At 38.8% G+C, this 20,701-nt stretch overlaps 1 protein-coding gene across 3 annotated transcripts in view; it reads right to left on the reverse strand.

Annotated features, from left to right (window-relative positions):
* Positions 1-744: 744 nt before the first annotated feature.
* Ubr3 (Ubr3 ubiquitin ligase) overlaps positions 745-20,701 on the reverse strand; it is a 57,567-nt gene continuing 37,610 nt past the window's right edge. For all 3 annotated transcript variants that reach the window (XM_068393222.1, XM_068393221.1, XM_068393220.1), the window contains exons 27-29: positions 17,291-17,502; positions 9,817-10,088; positions 745-4,665 (exon numbers count right to left, since the gene is read on the reverse strand). In XM_068393222.1, the coding sequence (XP_068249323.1) occupies positions 4,548-4,665; positions 9,817-10,088; positions 17,291-17,502 (602 nt within the window). In that variant the 3' untranslated portion in view covers positions 745-4,547. The remainder of the gene's footprint in view (positions 4,666-9,816; positions 10,089-17,290; positions 17,503-20,701) is intronic.

A 20,701-nucleotide genomic window follows, 5' to 3' on the forward strand; every position in this document is an offset into this window, starting at 1 on the left:
TCATTTGGTAAGGAGTTGGGGCTCAGGGGATTAATAACCATGTTCTTCTTTTTGTTGACATATTTCATAACTTTATTTACGCTTGTTTTATTTATAAGTGCATAAACTAGTTTTTTATCTTTAATAAAAAGCCTGACATTTCTTTGTTTTTATTTCCATTATGATACAACCCAAATGGCCATTTGACATTGCAAATACACACTGCATGGAACTAAGGCTAGTACAGTAATGACCCAAAAGTTATCATTAGTGGATTATTGGTAAACCGTTTTGACGATGTTGAGGCTCTTGAGAATGCTATACACAGTATACAGTATTATATTCCCATACAGAATATAAATTGTAGATGATTATTGACTTGCTAAGAAACCAAATATCACTGAGACAACTGAGCTTGCTTCTAAATGAGCACTTAAATAAAACTTTACAGCAAGAAATTTCTGACAGGAGGCAAGATCATGTAAAAATTCTTGGGAACCCAGTTTAAGATAATGGATATCAGCCATCGAGTATGATAGAAATTCTAAAGAATAGCCATATGCTCATATTAAAAATTCTCTATGCAAATAAAAAGATAGTTCATTCATGAAGCATGAGAAAACAGTACAATTTCACTAGAATGAGACCTTCATAGATAGAATAAAACTTTTATCTGTTAGTTTCTAGGTCCTTTAAAGATTAAAGGTATCTGGTTCCAGTTTCATCAGAATAGATGCTCACCAGAATGTCAGCCAGGCAAGCCCAAACTGAAATTTTGGTGTAAAACACAGCAGTGGCCTCTCCAGAAAACAGCTTAAACTCATGGTCCTGGGTGGGAATCGATCTGCTGCCATGCGAATGCTAGGCAAACACGTTAGCACTGTGCTAGGCAGGCGGCTAAAGATTGAAGAATTTAAAAAAAAAGAAAAAGAAAAAAAAAACCCTGCTGTAGATATCTATTAAGCAACCTACCAACTAAGAGAAGTTTTATATTCTTTGTTTAGTACAGTAGCGCTATTTCAATTTCAGGATCATAGCTTTTTTTTCTCTTCAAATTCTTTGTTTGGTTTAATTGCTTCACTATTGTAATTTAGGATTACCCAATTGTCCATGACATTTTAAGAAAAACAAGAATTGCAAATAAGATCTAGTTAAATTACACAAACTTCACCATATCCTGAATTCATAATTTTGGTTTAAATCTTTTTAACCTCACAGTAAAAAAAATAGTAATTGTGCTTCAAACTAAGACCAAAATCAGCATTACACAATAACCATATATATTAGGTTTAATAAGAAAATTACCCAACACTCCAAAGTAATAAAATGTGTTTTACAGCGAGTAAATTTTGGACCCAAGCACGAATCTCAAAAGGTTAAGCAAGAAGTCTTTCCACCATGATCGTTCATGATTACTCATTTTAAGAATGGTTTTGATTATAATACAGTACAGTGGTACCTCAGGTTGCAAGTAACTCACCCTCGGAACAAGCTCGCAACATAAAATGCTCATATCCTAAAATAATTTTTCCCCATAAGAAATAAAGTTAATACCTTTGGTGAGTTCAACCTAACCACAAATACATATAGAGTACTATAATTTCAAAGGTTTCATAATTGTGAATTGCTGTATAGTACAAACTATAACCCTTACAATTAGAAGAATAAAATAAATAACTCACGATGGAAAATAGAAATTGGTGACAAGTGAACTCTCACATTACCTTTGAGGAGAGTTGTGTCTGGTGTGAACGAGACGAGAGAGGAGGAGGAGGAGGAGGAGGAGGAGGAGGAGGAGGAGGAGGAGGAGGAGGAGGAGGAGGAGGAGGAGGAGGGTGGTGGTGTTGCTAATTGGAGGGAGAATCTCCCTACATGAGAATTCTGGCAAAATTTCGTGACTCCTCTCTCTCTCTATATCACTAATTGAATCACTATTCAATACAAGCTTTCTAAACACTTAGTAATATTTTTTTAAACTTAATTTCAATTTTGACAAGGAACTTACATAGCGAGGAGGGAGCTTTTTTGCCTTCTCTTCAAAATGGCTTGAAAATCGGGTAAAAATCATGTAAACAGTGTCAACACAGCATGGGCGGTGCATGAGTATTGCCTGACTGATCTCGTGCTAGTCCCATTAATACTCATCCACAAAAATTGCATACAGTAGAAGTGACATTATTTTGTCAGTACTGTAAATACACTTGCTGCATGCCATGCTGAAGCTCTATGTGGGCGAACACTGCATGAATGGGGTGTGGGCACCGCATTTTTTATTTCTGCTCATCACGTGATAGTCTTTGTTTGTACTTGTCCCTAAAAAATGTCTGTATGGTGCAAGATTTTTGCCAAGAGGCCGATGCAACACTTGTAACCCCAAACTAATTCTATTTCAAATTTATGCTCATCTTCAAAGTTAGTCATAACCTGAGGTTCTAATGTACTTCATTATAAAAATATATCTCAAGAACGAATACTTCAATTTGAGCCAAGACAGATGATGCTCAGTTTGTAAGTAATATATTGAGTGATTTGGCAATCATCATAATCTACAAATTCATGTTTTGCCCGTTTACATAAAGCTTAATAAGAAAGCAACACCATCGCAATACAAGAAAGTTGTGTATGTGAATTGTTCATATACAAAAAAAAATAACTGTATACCATCAAGGATTTCTTAACAAAATCTAACTATTCTTCTTGGTAGAAAAATTCTTGAGGAACCTTGATTTTACTTTTCATTCTTCCAACAATATTTCCTTGAAAGTTCCCTTCCCAATGAAACAGTGAACCCTCCTCACATTGTACCTTTCTCATATGAGAATTAAAATAAATTTTCTTTCTTCTAAAGTACAAAAATAAATAATTACCCCAAAATATCTGGATGATAAAAGCAGAAATACAAACAAAGGATAAAACCATCAAGGAAATTTCTTTCTAAAGGAATTATACCTTTAATCATTTTTAAATGCAAGTAGGCTGTCTTTAGTAAGAAACTGGAAACACGATTACCAGTGCATCCCTTTTTCGGTTACAAGCGACATTGATTTTCCAAGATATTTCAATATAAACCTAATCTAAAAGAACATGGTATTCAACTGGCTTGTTTTCAGGCAAACCAGGCTGGAAATATTTTTCTGCAGTAAAGGTCTAAAAGGTTTAAAAAGTTTTAAGGATTGTAACAGGGCAAGCAGAGTATTATCAAAACAAGATTCTTGACATACAGTACTGGGTACTATGTTCCTCTTAAAAACATATTTCAGGAGTGGCATAAATAACCTATGTCATTAATTAAAGCATTTGTGCATACAATATTGCTGAGCCATAATCATGCTTTAAACCATAGGATTTTACTATACTTAAGATATGCTTTTTATTTACAGTAAGATACAAGAATATACAAAGTGTACAGTAAATTATATACAATTTACAACAATAACATTACTTAACGTTACTTGAGCGCTTTTTACTTCACACTTAGTAAACCTGGACAAGAAAAAATATGAAAGTGCAAGTCCCTTTGCAAATAACCAAAATTCATCAAGGTCTAGATTCATATGTATATAAAAAATAAAAATAAAGACACCATTAGACTCTACATTTGGCTAACTTGCAATTCAAAATACATCTGCAATTAATACCCAACAACTTACAACCTACCGGTGAAAAAAATATCAACGTATTTACCTAAAGGCAATTAAAGCAAAGGCTTCACTGTTCATCCAAAAAGAAAATTAGTGAAGAGACCAGGATGAAAAAACTGAGTAGAATATACAATTTTTTAGATAAAAAACTATGAAGACATTAGAATTTGAAATGAAAAAATAAAGACCAAAAAAGGACTTTTATAAGACAAGAGGTTGGACTAGGAAAAAAATTACGAGGCATAAAAAAAGAACCGACAGAACAGATTTATCGAAGTGAAATCATAAATTATCATCCAGACTAAAATGAAAGAGTACAAAACCATCAACACTGCTACACTATAACGTAGACCGCTCACAGACTTCATTTAAAATAGCTACATGTAATATCACATTTGACATGAAAGATAAATAAATAGAATTATGCATTCTTTCAATAAACCAAAAATATAAACACTAACCCTAATTATAGGGTGACCACACCCATAATGGTGTGTATTGGCAATTAGTTAATAATCGGTACATCTGCAAAAAATTAAAGCAGAATCTATAAAATGACTGACCACAAAACTTTCCATCGTACAGTAGCTGTAAAACAGGGAGCTCGAATGATACTGCACAACTGCAATACAGTAACAAAACCAATTAAAAATATACTATAGCATCAGTAAAAATATGTCATCAGCCACTCCTCATTAAAAGGAAAGTGTAGTATATTTACTATCCATGCACTTAGTACTGTAGCTGCAACATGTGAAATGCGTTTATGATAATCCCGATTGAGTTGTGCTTATTCGCTGAATTTCCTTAATATAGAGGATAACTTATGACAATCATTCTCTTACCACTGACCATAAAACCTGGTTTAAATTTGTTTAATGCCAACTCAAATAAAAGATAGGATGCCTCATGTAAATATCATGAGCCTCAAAGGATGTCCCTGTGCCAAATCCACCTCTTGTTGGTATGATCAAAGCCATGAGAGAGCCATTGCTGTTCAAGTAAGTGGTATCGGTCTTCACTCAGGTACAAAGGCTTTCCCCTCCTGTGAAAAGTTAATACGACCTATTACCTTAAGCATAACATCTTTTAATGACCTACATCTTTTATAAAGAAAAAAAATAAATCAAAGCCAACTGCTGTCTTCAAAAAAGTTTTTTAATCAAATTACCAGTTTCAATTTAATTCACAAAAGTACATACATACACAAAGGCACTTCCCCCAATTTTGGGGGGTAGCCGACATCAACAAATGAAACAAAACAAAAAGGGGACCTCTACTCTCTACGTTCCTCCCACAAAAGTGATAAATAAAAATTGAAAAAATCAGAAGCAATATCATCTTCAGTTAATTATATGTATATAATACACCAGATTTTGAACACCAAATATCTTCCCATAATTTTTTCATAATACAAAACTGAGGTGACCTAACAACAGTACTGTACATAACAGTGGTAATATTTGACAATAAAACAAATTGTTACAACCTGATCATATAAAATTGTAAAAAGCTTGCAGTTGAAAATATGTAAATGAACAGATACATTCAGGATCCTTTCAATGAAGACTTTTTTAAAATACTTTCTATACAAACCATGTACTTTTGAACAAACCTACTTTTCATAAGGACTCATTTCTGATGAAAAATTGCACCCACACTAACTTGTCACAATCAGGAATTGAACTTTGACCAGCATATATTTACATGCAAAGAACTATGCGTTCTGTAGCCGAGCGTAGGTGTAGCTGATTTTGCTATCCCTTTAATCACTGAATATGCAAAAAGTTGTTTGTCCGCCAAATAAGGATACAGATTGACCATTTTGCAGTACTACATTTGACCTTTATGAGCTCAAAATGGGTTCTTCGGTGAAACTTTAGAATTTTCATAAATAAACCTATCAAACCTCATTGGCCTCTCACTCCAATAACTTTGCTAGAAGACTTTCTTTTCAAAGTTCAAAGGTTGCTTATGAATGGCAGACGCAAGGAACAAGACAATGACCTAGAGACTTAGCATATATTAATATTATCATTATCATTATTATTATTATTACTAGCTAAGCTACAAACCTAGTTGGAAAAGCATGATACTATAAACCCCCGGCTCCAACAGGGAAAAATAGCCCAGTGAGGAAAGGAAATAAGGAAATAAAAGATATGACATAATGAACAATTAAAATAAAATATCTTTTTAAATATTAACATTAAAAGAAATTTCATAAATAAACTATAAAAAGACTTATGAAGATCATTCCACAACTTGGTCACAGCTGGAATAAAACTTCTAGAATACTGTGTTGTATTGAGCCTCATGATGGAGAAGGCATGACTTAAAATTAACTGTATGCCTAGTATTATGAACAGGATGGAACTGTCCGGGAGGATCTGAATGTAAAGGGTGGTCAGAATTATAGAAAATCTTATGCAACATGCATAATGAACTAATTGAGCGACGGTGCCAGAGATTAATATCTAGATTAGGAATAAGAAATTTAATAGACCGTACGTTCCTGTCCAACAAATTAAGATGATAATCAGCAGCTTTAGACAAGACAGGAGAACAATACTGTACTCGAAACAAGGTAGAATGAAAGAATTAAAACAACTTTTCAGAATAGATTGATCACCAAAATTCTTAAAAGACTTTCTCAAAACGCCAATCTTTTGTGCAATTATAGAAGACAGACCTAACAAGTTTCTTAAAAGTAAATTTGCTGTCGAGAATCACACCCAAAATTTCTTCATACAAAGTTGAAGAAACATTATCAATGCCGAGATCCAAATGTTGAGGAGCCACTGTCCTTGACCTATTTACAATCATACTTTGAGCATTGTTATGATTCAACTTCATACCCCATAATTAGCCCCATGCACTAATTTTAGGGATTCAGCAACCCCAGATTTATAATCAGGAGATGGAATTGATGCTATGAGAGTAGCATCATCTGCATATGCAACAAGCTTGTTTTCTAGGTCACACCACATGTCATGTGTATATAGTATGAAAAGTAATGGCCAAGAACACTACCCTGTGGAACATCAGATATCACATTCCTATACTCACCATGGAGCCAATCAACAACAACTCTTTGCGACCTATTATTTAAAAATTCAATAATGATGCAAAGAAAAAAGACCCACCCACTCCCAACTGTTTGAGTTTGAAAACAAGGGCCTCATGATTAACACGGTCAAAGGCAGCACTAAAATCAAGGCCAATTACATAAACTTCCTGACCACAATCAAGGGATTTATGTACAGTATTGGAGATGGTAAGAAGGACATCACATGCTTGCAGGCCTTTACAAAAACCAAATTGCAAACTAGGGAACAGATGATTACCTTCAGCAAACCTATCAAGACGTTATCAAAAGACGTTCAAAAACTTGAGATAATATGGGAGTTATGGAAATTGGGCGGTAATCAGTTGGACTTGAGCTACCACAAACACATTTACATAGTAGAGTAACATTACCCATTTTCCAACAAGTGCTAATAGCTTCTCTTCTTGCTAACTTGCGCAAAATAACAGATAACTTTGGAGCTAAGAAATCTGCAGTCTTTATAAAAAAACAAAGGAAAAATACCATACGAGTCTACAACTCCATAAGCATCAAGGTCCATCAAGATAACTTTGATTTCCCAAAGTCGAAATGCTAAACTAGTTAGTTTAGCCTTGGGAAAACAGGAATGAGGAAGTTTGCGTTTCTCATAACTTTGCTTACTGTCAACCACATCAGCCAAAAGGGTTGCCTTTTCCTTTGGACAGTGAGTGACAGAGTCATCTGGTTCAAGTAGTGTAAAAGAGGAACAGTTGCATCTACACTAAAAAGTGCAGATTTAAGGGTAGTCTACTACTTATGTTCTTAGGGTTTAAATACCTTGTTTTGGGTGTGTTTATGTAGGAATAAACAATAAAAGTACAAAATAAGGTTATCATAATAATATCTTGATTTTTCAATAAACAATAAAAGTACAAAATAAGGTTATCATAATATCTTGATTTTTCTTTAAGAAAAGAAGCAAAAATTTGTTGCAAATCTTTGGGAGTTGATAACTCAAAAACATGATTATTTACACTTGGGTAAATTTTTCTCACCTATTTATTGTTTGATTTTAGAGAGAAAGATATCATTGAAGAGAAGAATAGAAATCCCACAATTCTGTGTACCAGAATTTTGATTTTCCTTTTTCTCTTTTTTCATGAACATTTTACGTCTTAACAAAGAAAAGTAAGAAAAAATTCATTAAAAAAAGAAAAGGGGAAATAAAAAATCTCTCACACAGAATTATCGATTTATAAAGAAGTTTTGATGGTACAAATTTCAAAACAATTGGTGTCATATTAGTGGAAAAATTTACCTAAAATTTCTTTTAAAATCATGATTTTTGCTAATATAACAAAAAGTTTTTGATTAAATTACTTGAAAAGTTTTATATGATGAAGGTATCATATATGTCTAAAACATATTTAGAAATTGTGCATTTTGAATAATTAGAAAAAAAAAACATTCATGGCATGGCGGAGGGTCTCCTTAAACCACCAGAGCATCTTTGTACCCGGCCTTTGAGCAGTTGCCATCCCTGCACAACACCACTTCTCTGACTAACTCTGCCTCATTCTCCTAGCATCCTTTGTCACAAAAGCATCTCTCACGAGCGTCTGTCAAGCAACTAGCGTTAAGTTATGTATCTGTGTATGTAGGAGAATGTGTACTTGTACACCTCATTTTCACCATTGAGCGCTACTACTTCAACTTAAGGATAGCATATGCATCATGAAAATTTGCTGTACACAACTTCATATATGGCAAGTGGCATTATATGTGAAAAGTACAGATTTTTATCATATTTTTACTGTTAAAGTACTGCAATTGTTTTAGAATAAACATTCTTACATTCATTGAAAAATAACTCCATACAGTATATTCAAGTACTGTATACAAAATATTGTACCGTACATAGATACAGGTTAAGATTTAGGTAAAAAGCTGGTACGGTTGTGAGGCAACCAAGATAGGAATCCTTTGCAAGTGATGTATCATCTCACCTTAGCTAATTAAGCTGTACCGTAGTGATAATACTATATATAAATTACAGTAATATACACTACAAAATCTGTGAGTGTTGTGAGAGAGGGCGGCACTTGCACGTTATGAATTATCTTTACCATGTACTGAAGCTGTATTAGTAAAGTATAGTAATATAGATTACATTATCATGATAGCAACCACATTAAAACAATGTAGAAGAGTACAAAACCTTATTTAGGGTGTTAGTGGTCATCTGCTTTGGGAGGTTATGAGTTGACTCAACCAAAGGCACAAATTTAAAGAGTTTCTCGCTTATCATAGGTGCGTCTGTTACTTAACCACTGCGACGAGGGGGAGATAACTGTAGTCTACACTGATGTCTACAGAATGGCAACCTCCTTAAGCTTAGGAGCTTGTTGTTGTCGTCGTCACAGGGACACAACAACAAGGGAATAAACGAAAAACTCGAATGTAGTCGAACAGGGACAATAATATGGCTAAAAGAGAGGTTTTCACAGAAAACTGTCATACAGCTACAGTTATTGGGAAACTACTGCAAATCCTTCATTCCCAAATATCCCTTGCACACAACCAAATGACAACACTTTAATCTAAAAGAAAATGCAAAAGATCAAAACAGTCAGATGAGCATGCAGGATATACGTCTGTACTATTCAGAGGTTGAAAATAGTGGGAGCTCACTGGCCTGACGGGTTAGCTGGGCTTGTCCACCACCCTCTAGCTAACTACTGCCACCTAGTTAAGTTTTAACACCCGGCTTCACTGAAAGCATACTCCCATTAAAGGCAAAAGGTTTGTATTCATGTAAGAACGAATTACTGTAGATGAAAAATTAGGCATCATGGGGGTCAAAAGAGCATAATTTGGGGAACTATATTACTTCTGTCTTTCAGACACAAAGGCTTTTAATCCTGGGAACTTTTAGGACACATATGTAAGGCATAAATGATTTATTGGTTACAAAAACAAATTAATTAAAAAAAACAGAGTATTGTATTAGAATATTTCGGAACGGCTACATTTTGATAACTAGAAAGGCTACTTATTGTTGTAAACTTACATTTGAAAAAATTTTCAAGGGCTGTTACTTTTATAACAAATATTTCATGTATATACAACAGACAGTACAGTACTCACTTGAGTTCTCTATCTTCTTCTCCAAAGGAATCTAGATGAACACAACCCCACAGACAGACTCTTGGGCCTCTAATTACTATCACAGTAGATGAGTTAATGACTAAGAAGATTGCTGTACCAGCCCCACAGTCAATGGCATGTTGAACGCACTCACAAACTTCCTGTTGCTTGCAGCAAGTTTCCCGTAGACAAACAATGGTGCCACATAAGAGACATACACTAGGGTCCTTGGGAATACTGTTGCATTGAGAACACTGCCTCCTATGGTAGTACTGCATAAAAAAATAAAAACAGATATTGTAAATCTATAATTTTACTTTATATAATCAAAAGAATTATAAGCTGCAACACTTAAACAGCCTCTCTAACAGAATCTAGATGTCTTTAAAAATAATGGAAAAAAATTATTCCAGTAAGTGATCCATTATTTAATCTTGGGAAAATCAAGTAGCAATGCCAATTTAAAAAGCTTCCATGTACTGTGAAATTCTTCTTATCTAATCACAATCAAAGATCTAACCGTAGGTATCCTTCAATATATTTTCCCCATTATTACATATATAAAACTTCACATATCGCCATCTCCTCCTACGCCTACTGATGCAAAGGGCCTCGGTTAGATTTCGCCAGTCGTCTATACGATGTGAAATATGAAAAACTCACATCATATAGACTCAATAATTATAAGGCTCAGTACCGAATAATATGTAACTGGCTTCAGTTGTCAGAGGGGACAGGACAGTTCAATTACCCATATGTTGAAAAATGTTATTTTCATTAGTAAAATAAATTTTTGAATATACTTACCCGATAATCATGTAGCTGTCAACTCTGTTGCCCGACAGAATTCTATGGAGGGATACGCCAGCTATCACAATACTAGAAGGGGGTGTTCTTACCAGCGCCACCTGTGGCCAGGTACTCAAGTACTTCTTGTTGACACCTCCTCAATTATTCCTCGGTCCCACTGGTTCTCTATGGGGAGGAAGGGAGGGTCAATTAAATCATGATTATCGGGTAAGTATATTCAAAAATTTATTTTACTAATGAAAATAACATTTTTCAATATTAAACTTACCCGATAATCATGTAGCTGATTCACACCCAGGGGGGTGGGTGAAAACCAGTGTACAAGATTAAAGGATAGCTAAGTATCCCATATTTCATATAACAGTTATCTCAAATAACAATGAAATAATAAGTACCTGGTAAGGAAGTCGAATTGAACCGTTACTCTGTCTCTTTTTTAAGTTCGTCTTCCTTACTGAGCGCAGCGTTCCTCTTGGAGGCTGAATCAACCCAAAGGTGCTAAAGTATACAGGGCTGCAACCCATACTAAAGGACCTCATCACAACCTTTAACCTCGGCGCTTCTCAAGAAAGAATTGACCACCCGCCAAATCAACAAGGATGTGGAAGGTTTCTTAGCCGACCGAACAACCCATAAAAAGTATTCAAGAGAAAGGTTAAAAAGTTATGGAATTATGGGAATGTAGTGGCTGAGCCCTCGCCTACTACTGCATTCGTTGCTACGAATGGACCCAGGGTGTAGCAGTACTCGTAAAGAGACTGGACATCTTTGAGATAAAATGATGCGAACACTGACTTGCTTCTCCAATAGGTTGCATCCATAACACTCTGCAGAGAACGGTTCTGTTTGAAGGCCACTGAAGTAGCCACAGCTCTCACTTCATGTGTCCTTACCTTCAGCAAAGCAAGGTCTTCTTCCTTCAGATGAGAATTTGCTTCTCTAATCAGAAGCCTGATGTAGTAAGAAACTGAGTTCTTAGACATTGGTAGAGAAGGCTTCTTGATAGCACACCATAAGGCTTCTGATTGTCCTCGTAATGGTTTTGACCTTCTTAAATAGTACTTAAGAGCTCTAACAGGGCAAAGTACTCTCTCTAGTTCGTTCCCCACCATGTTGGACAGGCTTGGGATCTCGAACGACTTAGGGCAAGGACGGGAAGGAAGCTCGTTTTAGCCAAAAAAACCGAGCCGCAAGGAACATGTAGCCGTTTCAGATGTGAAACCTATGTTCCTGCTGAAGGCGTGGATCTCACTTACTCTTTTACCTGTTGCTAAGCACACGAGGAAAAGAGTTTCTAATGTGAGGTCCTTAAAAGAGGCTGATTGGAACGGTTCAAATCCTGATGACATAAGGAACCTTAGGACCACGTCTAGATTCCAGCCTGGAGTGGACAACCGACGTTCCTTTGAGGTCTCAAAAGACCTAAGGAGGTCCTGTAGATCTTTGTTGGAGGAAAGATCCAAGCCTCTGTGGCGGAAAACCGCTGCCAACATACTTCTGTAACCCTTGATCGTAGGAGCTGATAGGGATTTTACGTTCCTTAGATGTAACAGGAAGTCAGCAATCTGGGTTACAGTGGTACTGGTTGAGGAAAACTGCATTGGCCTTGCACCAGCTTCGGAAGACTTCCCATTAAGACTGATAGACTCTGAGAGTGGATGTCGTCCTTGCTCTGGCAATCCTTCTGGCTGCCTCCTTCGAAAAGCCTCCAGTTCTTGAGAGACTTTCGATAGTCTGAAGGCAGTCAGACGAAGAGCGTGGAGGTTTGGGTGTACCTTCTTTACGTGAGGTTGACGCAGAAGGTCCACTCTAGGAGGAAGAGTCCTGGGAAACGTCGACCAGCCATTGCAGTACCTCGGTGAACCCTTCTCTCGCGGGTCAGAGGGGAGCAACCAACGTCAACCGTGTCCCTTTGTGAGAGGCGAACTTCTGAAGTACCCTGTTGACAATCTTGAACGGCGGGAATGCATACAGGTTGAGATGGGACCAATCCAGCAGAAAGGCATCCACGCGAACTGCTGTTGGGTCTGGAATCGGAGAACAATACAAGAGGAGCTTCTTGGTCATCGAGGTAGCGAATAGAACTATGGTTGGCAGACCCCACAGGGCCCAAAGTCTGCTGCAAACATTCTTGTGAAGGGTCCACTCTGTGGGGAAGACCTGACCCTTACGGCTGAGGCGATCTGCCATGACATTCATATCGCCCTGAATGAGCCTCGTTACCAGCGTGAGCTTTCGATCTTTGACCAAATGAGGAGGTCCCTTGCGATCTTGAACAACTTCCTCGAATGAGTCCCTCTCTGCTTGGAGATGTAAGCCAAGGCTGTGGTGTAGTCGGAGTTCACCTCCACCACCTTGTAAGCTGGAGGGACTTGAAGTTTATCAAGGCCAGATGAACTGCCAACAACTCCTTGCAATAGATGTGAAGTGTCCTTTGCTCCTGATTCCATGTTCCCGAGCATTCCTGTCCGTCCAGTGTCGCACCCCAGCCCGTGTCCGATGCGTCCGAGAAGAGACGGTGGTCGGGGGTCTGAACAGCCAAAGGTAGACCTTCCTTGAGAAGAATGCTGTTCTTCCACCACGTTAGAGTAGACCTCATCTCTTCGGAAACAGGAACTGAGCCCGTCTCTAGCGTCATGTCCTTTATCCAGTGAGCAGCTAGATGATACTGAAGGGGGCGGAGGTGGAGTCTCCCTAACTCGATGAACAGGGCCAGCGATGAAAGTGTCCCTGTTAGACTCATCCCCTGCCTGACTAAGCATCGGTTCCTTCTCAGCATGCTCTGGATGCATTCTAGGGCTTGGAAGATCCTTGGGGCCGACGGACAAGTCCAAAAAGCTCGACTCTGAAGATCCATACCCAAGGAAACAATGGTCTGGGATGGAACGAGCTGAGACTCCTCGAAATTGACCAGGAGGCCCAGTTCCTTGGTCAGATCCATAGTCCATTTGAAAATCTCCAGACAGCGACGACTTGTGGGAGCTCTTAAAAGCCAGTCGTCTGACGGAGCCGGACACAAGATCATGATACTGCTGCACAGTCTGTAAACTGACAATCATGGGCAAGCGAGGAAGTACAGTGACAACCCGAATCTGTCTAGACTATCTGGGTCGTACAGACAACTCCTTAACGGGTTGCTGAGGTTGCCGCACTGCGTCACAACAAGTCCCTTCTGTTGGTTGTTGAACGTCTTCCCCGTGACACATTGACTCCGTAAACAAAAATCCTCTAACAAGGACTAAGCTTGGACTGCATGTCATGCAACACAGCTCAAGGTCTATGGGAGCAGGTGTGGTAACAGACGGGATTAGCGGCTGAAGTGGAACCATTACCTTCCCTGTAAGCATGTTATGCTTAAATAAAAGTCCATAAGAGGTTATGCAGCTAAAGGCTCCCTCCAAATGACAGAGTCCTCAAGGGAATATCAGAAGGAGGGAGAAAAGAACTTTCTCATCTACAGGGACCTTATCCTAGAAAAGCTAAGTTCTCTGAGTGAGGGTTCACTGGTGCAAAAGCAGCAGACTAGAAGGCAACGTTATGAAACTGCTTGACAGTCTAGTGAGTTGGCAACAACCCAAGATATGTTGAGAAGCATGCGGTAAGGTATGCAGAGCATGATGAATGCAGAGTATGCTGTATGCAGAGCATGCTGTATGTAAAGCATGTTGTATGCAGAGCATGCTGTATGTAGAGCATGTTGTATGCATAGCATGCTGAAAGCAGAGCATGCTGTATGCAGAGCATGTTGAATGCAGAGCATGCTGAATGCAGAGCATGCTGAATGCTGAGCATGTAGTAAGCAGAGCCTGCTGTAAGCAGAGCCTGCTGTAAGGAAAGCAGAGCGTGTGCATGGCGTTTAACATTTCTCAGAAATTCCATGACCAGTGCTAGAGTGCTTTATGCATGCTTGCATGGGGTTTAAAAATCAACATAATGTTTACCTTACATTCATAACTCATGATTCATATTTTTGCCATGGTTAGAAAATGGAGGTAAGGCATGCTGAACAGCAGAGTCAGAACGAGCTGGAACAACAACAGTGGAAGGTGCAGAAAGTTCCTGTTCCTGTGGTATGAGTGGAGCGTGAAGAGACCGAGGTTGCGCAGAACAAGGTAAAGTTCCCGCAAGCAGAGGTGTCTGAGGCGCAGGATCAGGGTGCACGGGTTGAGCTCGGTGTAGCAGCTGAGGAGACTGACTCACAGGTGGAAGAGGTTGTACCTCCACCGAGAGTTGCACCACCGGTGGAGCAGCCAGGGGAGGAGGAGGAAGAGTGGGGTAATCCTCCTGATCCCAACCCGAAGGTTGCCTTAAAGAAGGCTGAGGCTGAACAACACTGGGAACAGCGAACACAGAAAGAGGTTCAACATCGTACGCCTGGCAGATGGTGCTGCGACTGGGTGCAGCGAGTGCAGGCGGGTTGAGCACAGGCTGAAAGGGTGCAGGGGAGGTGCAACACTCTCAGCCCGACACTCACACAACAGGTCCGAAAGCTGTGCTTGCATGGACTGTAGTAGAGTCTACAACATCGTACGCCTGGCAGATGGTGCTGCTCTACAACATCGTACGCCTGGCAGATGGTGCTGCGACTGGGTGCAGCGAGTGCAGGCGGGTGCAGCACAGGCTGAACGGGTGCAGCCGGTTGGTGCACCACCGGTGCAGGCGGGTGCAGCACAGGCTGAACGGGTGCAGGCGGTTGGTGCACCACCGGTGCAGGAGGAGGAGGAGGTGCAACACTCTCAGCACGACACTCACGCATCAGGTCCGAAAGCTGTGCTTGCATGGACTGTAGTAGAATCCACAACATCGTACGCCTGGCAGGTGGTACTGCGATCAGGCGGAGCGAGCATAGGGGGGGGGGGGGGGGGGAGTGTAGGCGCACTCTCAGCCCGACAAACTGATGACTGAGGAGAGACAGAGCTAACCCAATGACTGCATCCGGGTTGTTGAACTTTACTTCGTACGTCTGGCATAGGTCTGGACTTTACGTTTAAGAGGTCTTGAGACCTGAGACCAGCGTAACTCTGCCTTTATTTTCTCCTCTAAATCTCTTCTGCAGACGAGCAAAATAAGGGCTCAATCGTCTGCGGGTGGGAGTGACGGTCTCGATAAGACACGCCCACAACCACCGAGGATACTTCTGTGCGCCGATCAAGGCCTGCCGAACCCTTATGCCCTTCGACATTGCTTCTCCCCTGGGCTTGGGAGCTTGCAAGAGGTCCCGGACTGGGAGGACGACTGACACGCACAGAAGTACCCTCACGCACAACACTGACACACTTTGCGCTAATCACTTATCACTTTGATTTTCTGTTTGCACTTATTTCACTGAACTCGAAACTTTAAGTGGTTTGTACCTGAAACACGCAATTCTATCCTTTCTCAAAAGTTAGTAATTGCGAAAACAGAATTACAATGTAACAGAAAAATCTAATGAAAGAAAATTCAGTGGCTGGAAAGAGACTAAACACTAGATCACTCTAGAAACGTTTAGTTTCTTCCCCTAAAGAGACTAGGGATAAGAGCAAAACGATAACGACGTTACTCGTACGCCTGGCAGGCTTGAGGGAAACGTTTATCCTCTTTCTCCCTCCGTCTCCATCTCTCTCTCTCTCTCTCTCTCTCTCTCTCTTGACTTAGAACCTGAGAGAAGAGCCCAATCATATATATCGTTAAAACATATTATTGTTAAAGGAAAAAACTGAAATATTTCCCAAAAAGAAAAGTTCCTTATTAGGATCAAAACCATTAAGTTAAGAAAGAATGAACAAAACGCTAGAAACGGTTACTCTTACTGCAATGTGAAACCGTGAACATTCTTTCTCTATCGTAACGATAGAGTGCAAGTTGAAACGTTCTGAACGTCAACAACTGCCGAGACAAACAAAACGTTAGTTCAACTTTGAAAAAGTACGAGACTATCAAAGAAATTCTTTCAAAGACCTTAAAATAGCATAATATGTTAACAGGTAAAACCGAAATGACGGGCTCACGATAATTAACTTCGGTACCAAGAAAAGACCGCCTACTATTAGGAAGGTCGAATATAAACAAATATAAAAATTAATTTTAATAAGTTTATAATAAAAGGAAGTTAATCGAAGAGGCCTATAAGAGGCGGAGAGATATAAAATAAATCTATAACTTTTGTTAAGCAAAATTAAGAAAGAGAGTCTATACTCTCTTAGACACCAACACTTCCGTCTAAGGGAAGGGTCGGCCATTTAAAGGTGAAAGAGAGTTCATACTCTCTTCGTCACCAAAATTAATCAAATTAATTCCAAAAGCTAACTAAGCTAAAATAGAAGTTTCCAGTAAAGCGACAGCCGAAATCAAAGAGAAATACTTCACCAAAGTCGTGAAAATACTCCAAGAACATAAGCGTATCCCAGAACGTCTTGTCAGAAGCACGACAGAGGAATAATTGAGGAGGTGTCAACAAGAAGTACTTGAGTACCTGGCCACAGGTGGCGCTGGTAAGAACACCCCCTTCTAGTATTGTGATAGCTGGCGTATCCCTCCATAGAATTCTGTCGGGCAACAGAGTTGACAGCTACATGATTATCGGGTAAGTTTAATATTGAAAATTATCAATTGTGATTCAGTAATTTTATTAGAGTACAAATAACACTATGGTTTTAATCAATTTCAAAATATAAAAAGTTACCTGAAATATGGCATCATAGGAATGAGGCAGTTTTAGTAGTCGGGGCTGTGAGAAGTGAACTGAAGTAAGAAGTGTCGAAGCAGCTACCTGAGCTTGTGATGCAAATGCTGCCACTTCACTACACCAAACTCTCGTACCTCCTGCAAGGTCACCCAACCGTGTCTCTACTGGACTTGAAACCTCACTTGCCCGGTACGTGCCACACATATTACCTATAAACAGTTAATAGGGTGTAATTGCATGTAGAATGAGGAATACATTTATCTTTGTAGCATAATGAAAAGTTTGATATCTATCTCCAATTGAATCTTATTCCCAAGTGTAGGTTAGGAAAGGAGATCCAACTTGCATTGAATTATTGCCTTTCACACCATCCTATTCATATCTTTACAACTTTCACTCTTCCAACCCTTGAAACATCACATATGATGCAAAAATTTCTGCTCAAATTCTTTCATTCAAAGTTCTCCCGTTTTCTTATTTGCCTTCAAAATCTCTACTCCACTTCCATGAAGGGAAATTGGCTGGAACAATCTCTTTATACTGTATGACTTTTGCTTTTAGAGACTACTTTTCTCTTAAGAAATTTTAAAAGATTGGGGTACTTTCTTTACTTCAAGTATTTTATCACCATATCATCATGCCCCTGTGGCTGAGGGGGCATAACAACAAGTAGAAAATCACCAACGTATCCCTGTGTGTTGTAAGAGGTGACTAAAAGGGACGGGACTAGGGGACTGGAACTCCCTCTCTTGTAATTTTATTTCCAAAAATATCAAAGAATAGGAGCCGGGGGAAAAAAAACTGTACCCCGCACTCTACTTTTAGGGTGTCTGAATGTGCGTGGATGAAGTACAATAGAGTACAAGATGTGAAATTGGAAGTATGTTTTGGAACAGAAGGATGGATGCATTGGCTTTGTGCAAGACAAAGATAAAAGGGAAGGGTGAAGTGAAATTTGGTGAAGTGACTGGTAGTGTGTCTGGGATTGAAAGGGGAAGAGCAAGAGAGGGTGTGTCTCTTGCTAAGTAAATGAATGACAGGTAAAGTAGTGGAATGGAAGGAGTTATCCTCTAGGTTAATGTGGGTAAGGGTTAGGTTGGGTAGGGAATGTTGGGCTTTTGTTAGCGTTTATGGGCCAGGTTGTGAAAAAAGTGATGAGCTGAAGGAATTCTGGAATGAATTAACAAGGTGTGTGGAAGGACTGGGTAGAAGGAAGTATATACTTGTGATGGGTGACAAATGCCAGATTGGGTGCTAGAGAAATAGGTGTCATTAGGAAGTATGGCATACCAGGTGAAAATGTATGTTGAACAAGAACTGGTCTCAAGTTGTAGTTTTTTTAAAAAAGAAAGATAAGTATACATGGGTAAGAGTGGCAAATAGAAGAGGGGTAGAAAAGGGCATTAATGGATTGTGTTGATAACAATTAGGATGTTTGGAAGCTTGAAAGATGTCCACATGTTTAAGGGTATGGCTAAAAGTATGTCTGATCATTTTTTGGTTGAAGGAAAATTAACTGTAGCAAAAGAGTAAGGAAATAGAGTAGGGGATGTAAAAGGGAGGTAGTGAAGGTTGAAGAGTTGAAAAAACCAGAGGTAAAAAGCGAATATCAATAAAGGTTGGAAGTGACATGGCAGGGTGAAATTGAGAGCAACTGGTTATCTAAAGGAAGAGCAAATGTTGGGATTGCAAGTGATGTGTGCAGCAAGAGGATTATTGGAGGCAGCATGAGGAAGGGTAGTGAATGGTAGAATGAGGGAGTGAAGTTGAAAGTGGAAAAGAAAAGTGGGCATTTGAAGAATAGCAGCAGAGTAATAGTGTAGAGAAGTATAAAAGATATAGAGAAAAATGTAGAAGTAAAACATAAGGTAGCTGACTGGATGTGGGGCCAGGGATTGCGTCGTTCATATGTAGAGAATAAGAAGTTTTGGAAAGAATTGAAGAGAGTGAAGAAGGGTGGATCGAGAATTGAAGAGACAGTGAAAGATGAAAATGGAAGGAAAAACCGGGCTGAATATTTTGAAAGGTTCCTTAATAATGAATATAATAGGGAGGCAGATATAATTGCTGTTACAGGTGTTAAGGTACCAGTGATGAAAATGAGGGATTACAAGAGAGGAAGTGAAAAGAGCACTAGATGAAACGAGAGCAGGAAAAGCACATGGTATGGATGTTGTGAGTGCTGATATGTTAAAGGATGGGGGTGTGACTACTTGAATGGTTGGGGAGATTGTTCAATAATGTTTTTTGTTAATGGTACCAGTGGACTGGGTGTGTGTATTGTTCCGCTATACATAGGTAAGGGAGATGTGCACGAGTGTTATAATTCAAGGGGTATTACTCTGTTGAGTGTGGTTGGAAAGTGTAAGGTTGAGTGCTAATTAATAGGACTGAGGGTAAAACAGAGGATGCAATCTTAGAAGTATAGGGTGGTTTAGAAGAGGTAGGGGATGTACAGTATGGATCAGATTTTTAGTTAGGCAAATATGCAAGAAATATTTAGCAAAAGGCAAGGTGGTGTATCTTGCATTTATGGATCTAGAGAAAGTCACACGTTCGTTAAGATACTACTGCTATAGTTATTGGGTCTTTTGACTCGCCAGACAATTCTACACTGAATCCCCCTCTCTTGTTACGCCCCATTTTTCCTTTGCTTACACATACACCAAATAGTCTCGCCTATTCTTTCCACTTTCTCCTTGCCCCACATACACCTGAAAACACTGATTTTACCAAACAATTCTTCTTCACTCAAGGGGTTAAACTACTGAATTGTAATTAGCAATTTTCTTTTAGGTAAGGATAGAACATCTCGAGCTATGGTAGGCAGCTCTTCTAGGAGAAGGACACTCAAAATTCAAACCATTGTTCTCTAGTCTTGGGTAGTGCCATAGCCTCTATACCATGGCCTTTCACTGTCTTGGGGTAGAGTTCTCTTGCTTGAGGGTACACTTAGGCACATTATTCTATCTTATGTTTCTTCCTCTGATTCTTAACTTTTAATAGTTTATATGAGGGGTCTAATTTAATATTGTTACTGTTCTTAAAATATTTCAATTTGATTGTTCATTACTTCTGCAGTTTATTCATTTCCTTTGTTTCCTTTCCTCACTGGGCTATTCTTCCCTCTTGGAACATTTGGCCTTATAGCAGCCTGCTTTTCCAACAAGGGTTGTAGCTTAGCTTTATTAATAATAATAATAATAATAATAATAATAATAATAATAATAATAATAATAATAATAACAATAATAATAATGATAATAATAATAATAATATAGGGTTGATAGGGAGACATTTGGCCTTATAGCAGCCTGCTTTTCCAACAAGGGTTGTAGCTTAGCTTTAATAATAATAATAATAATAATAATAATAATAATAATAATAATAATAATAATAATAATAATA

This window comes from Palaemon carinicauda, chromosome 19 (genome assembly GCF_036898095.1).
Source record: "Palaemon carinicauda isolate YSFRI2023 chromosome 19, ASM3689809v2, whole genome shotgun sequence".
NCBI lineage: Eukaryota > Metazoa > Arthropoda > Malacostraca > Decapoda > Palaemonidae > Palaemon > Palaemon carinicauda.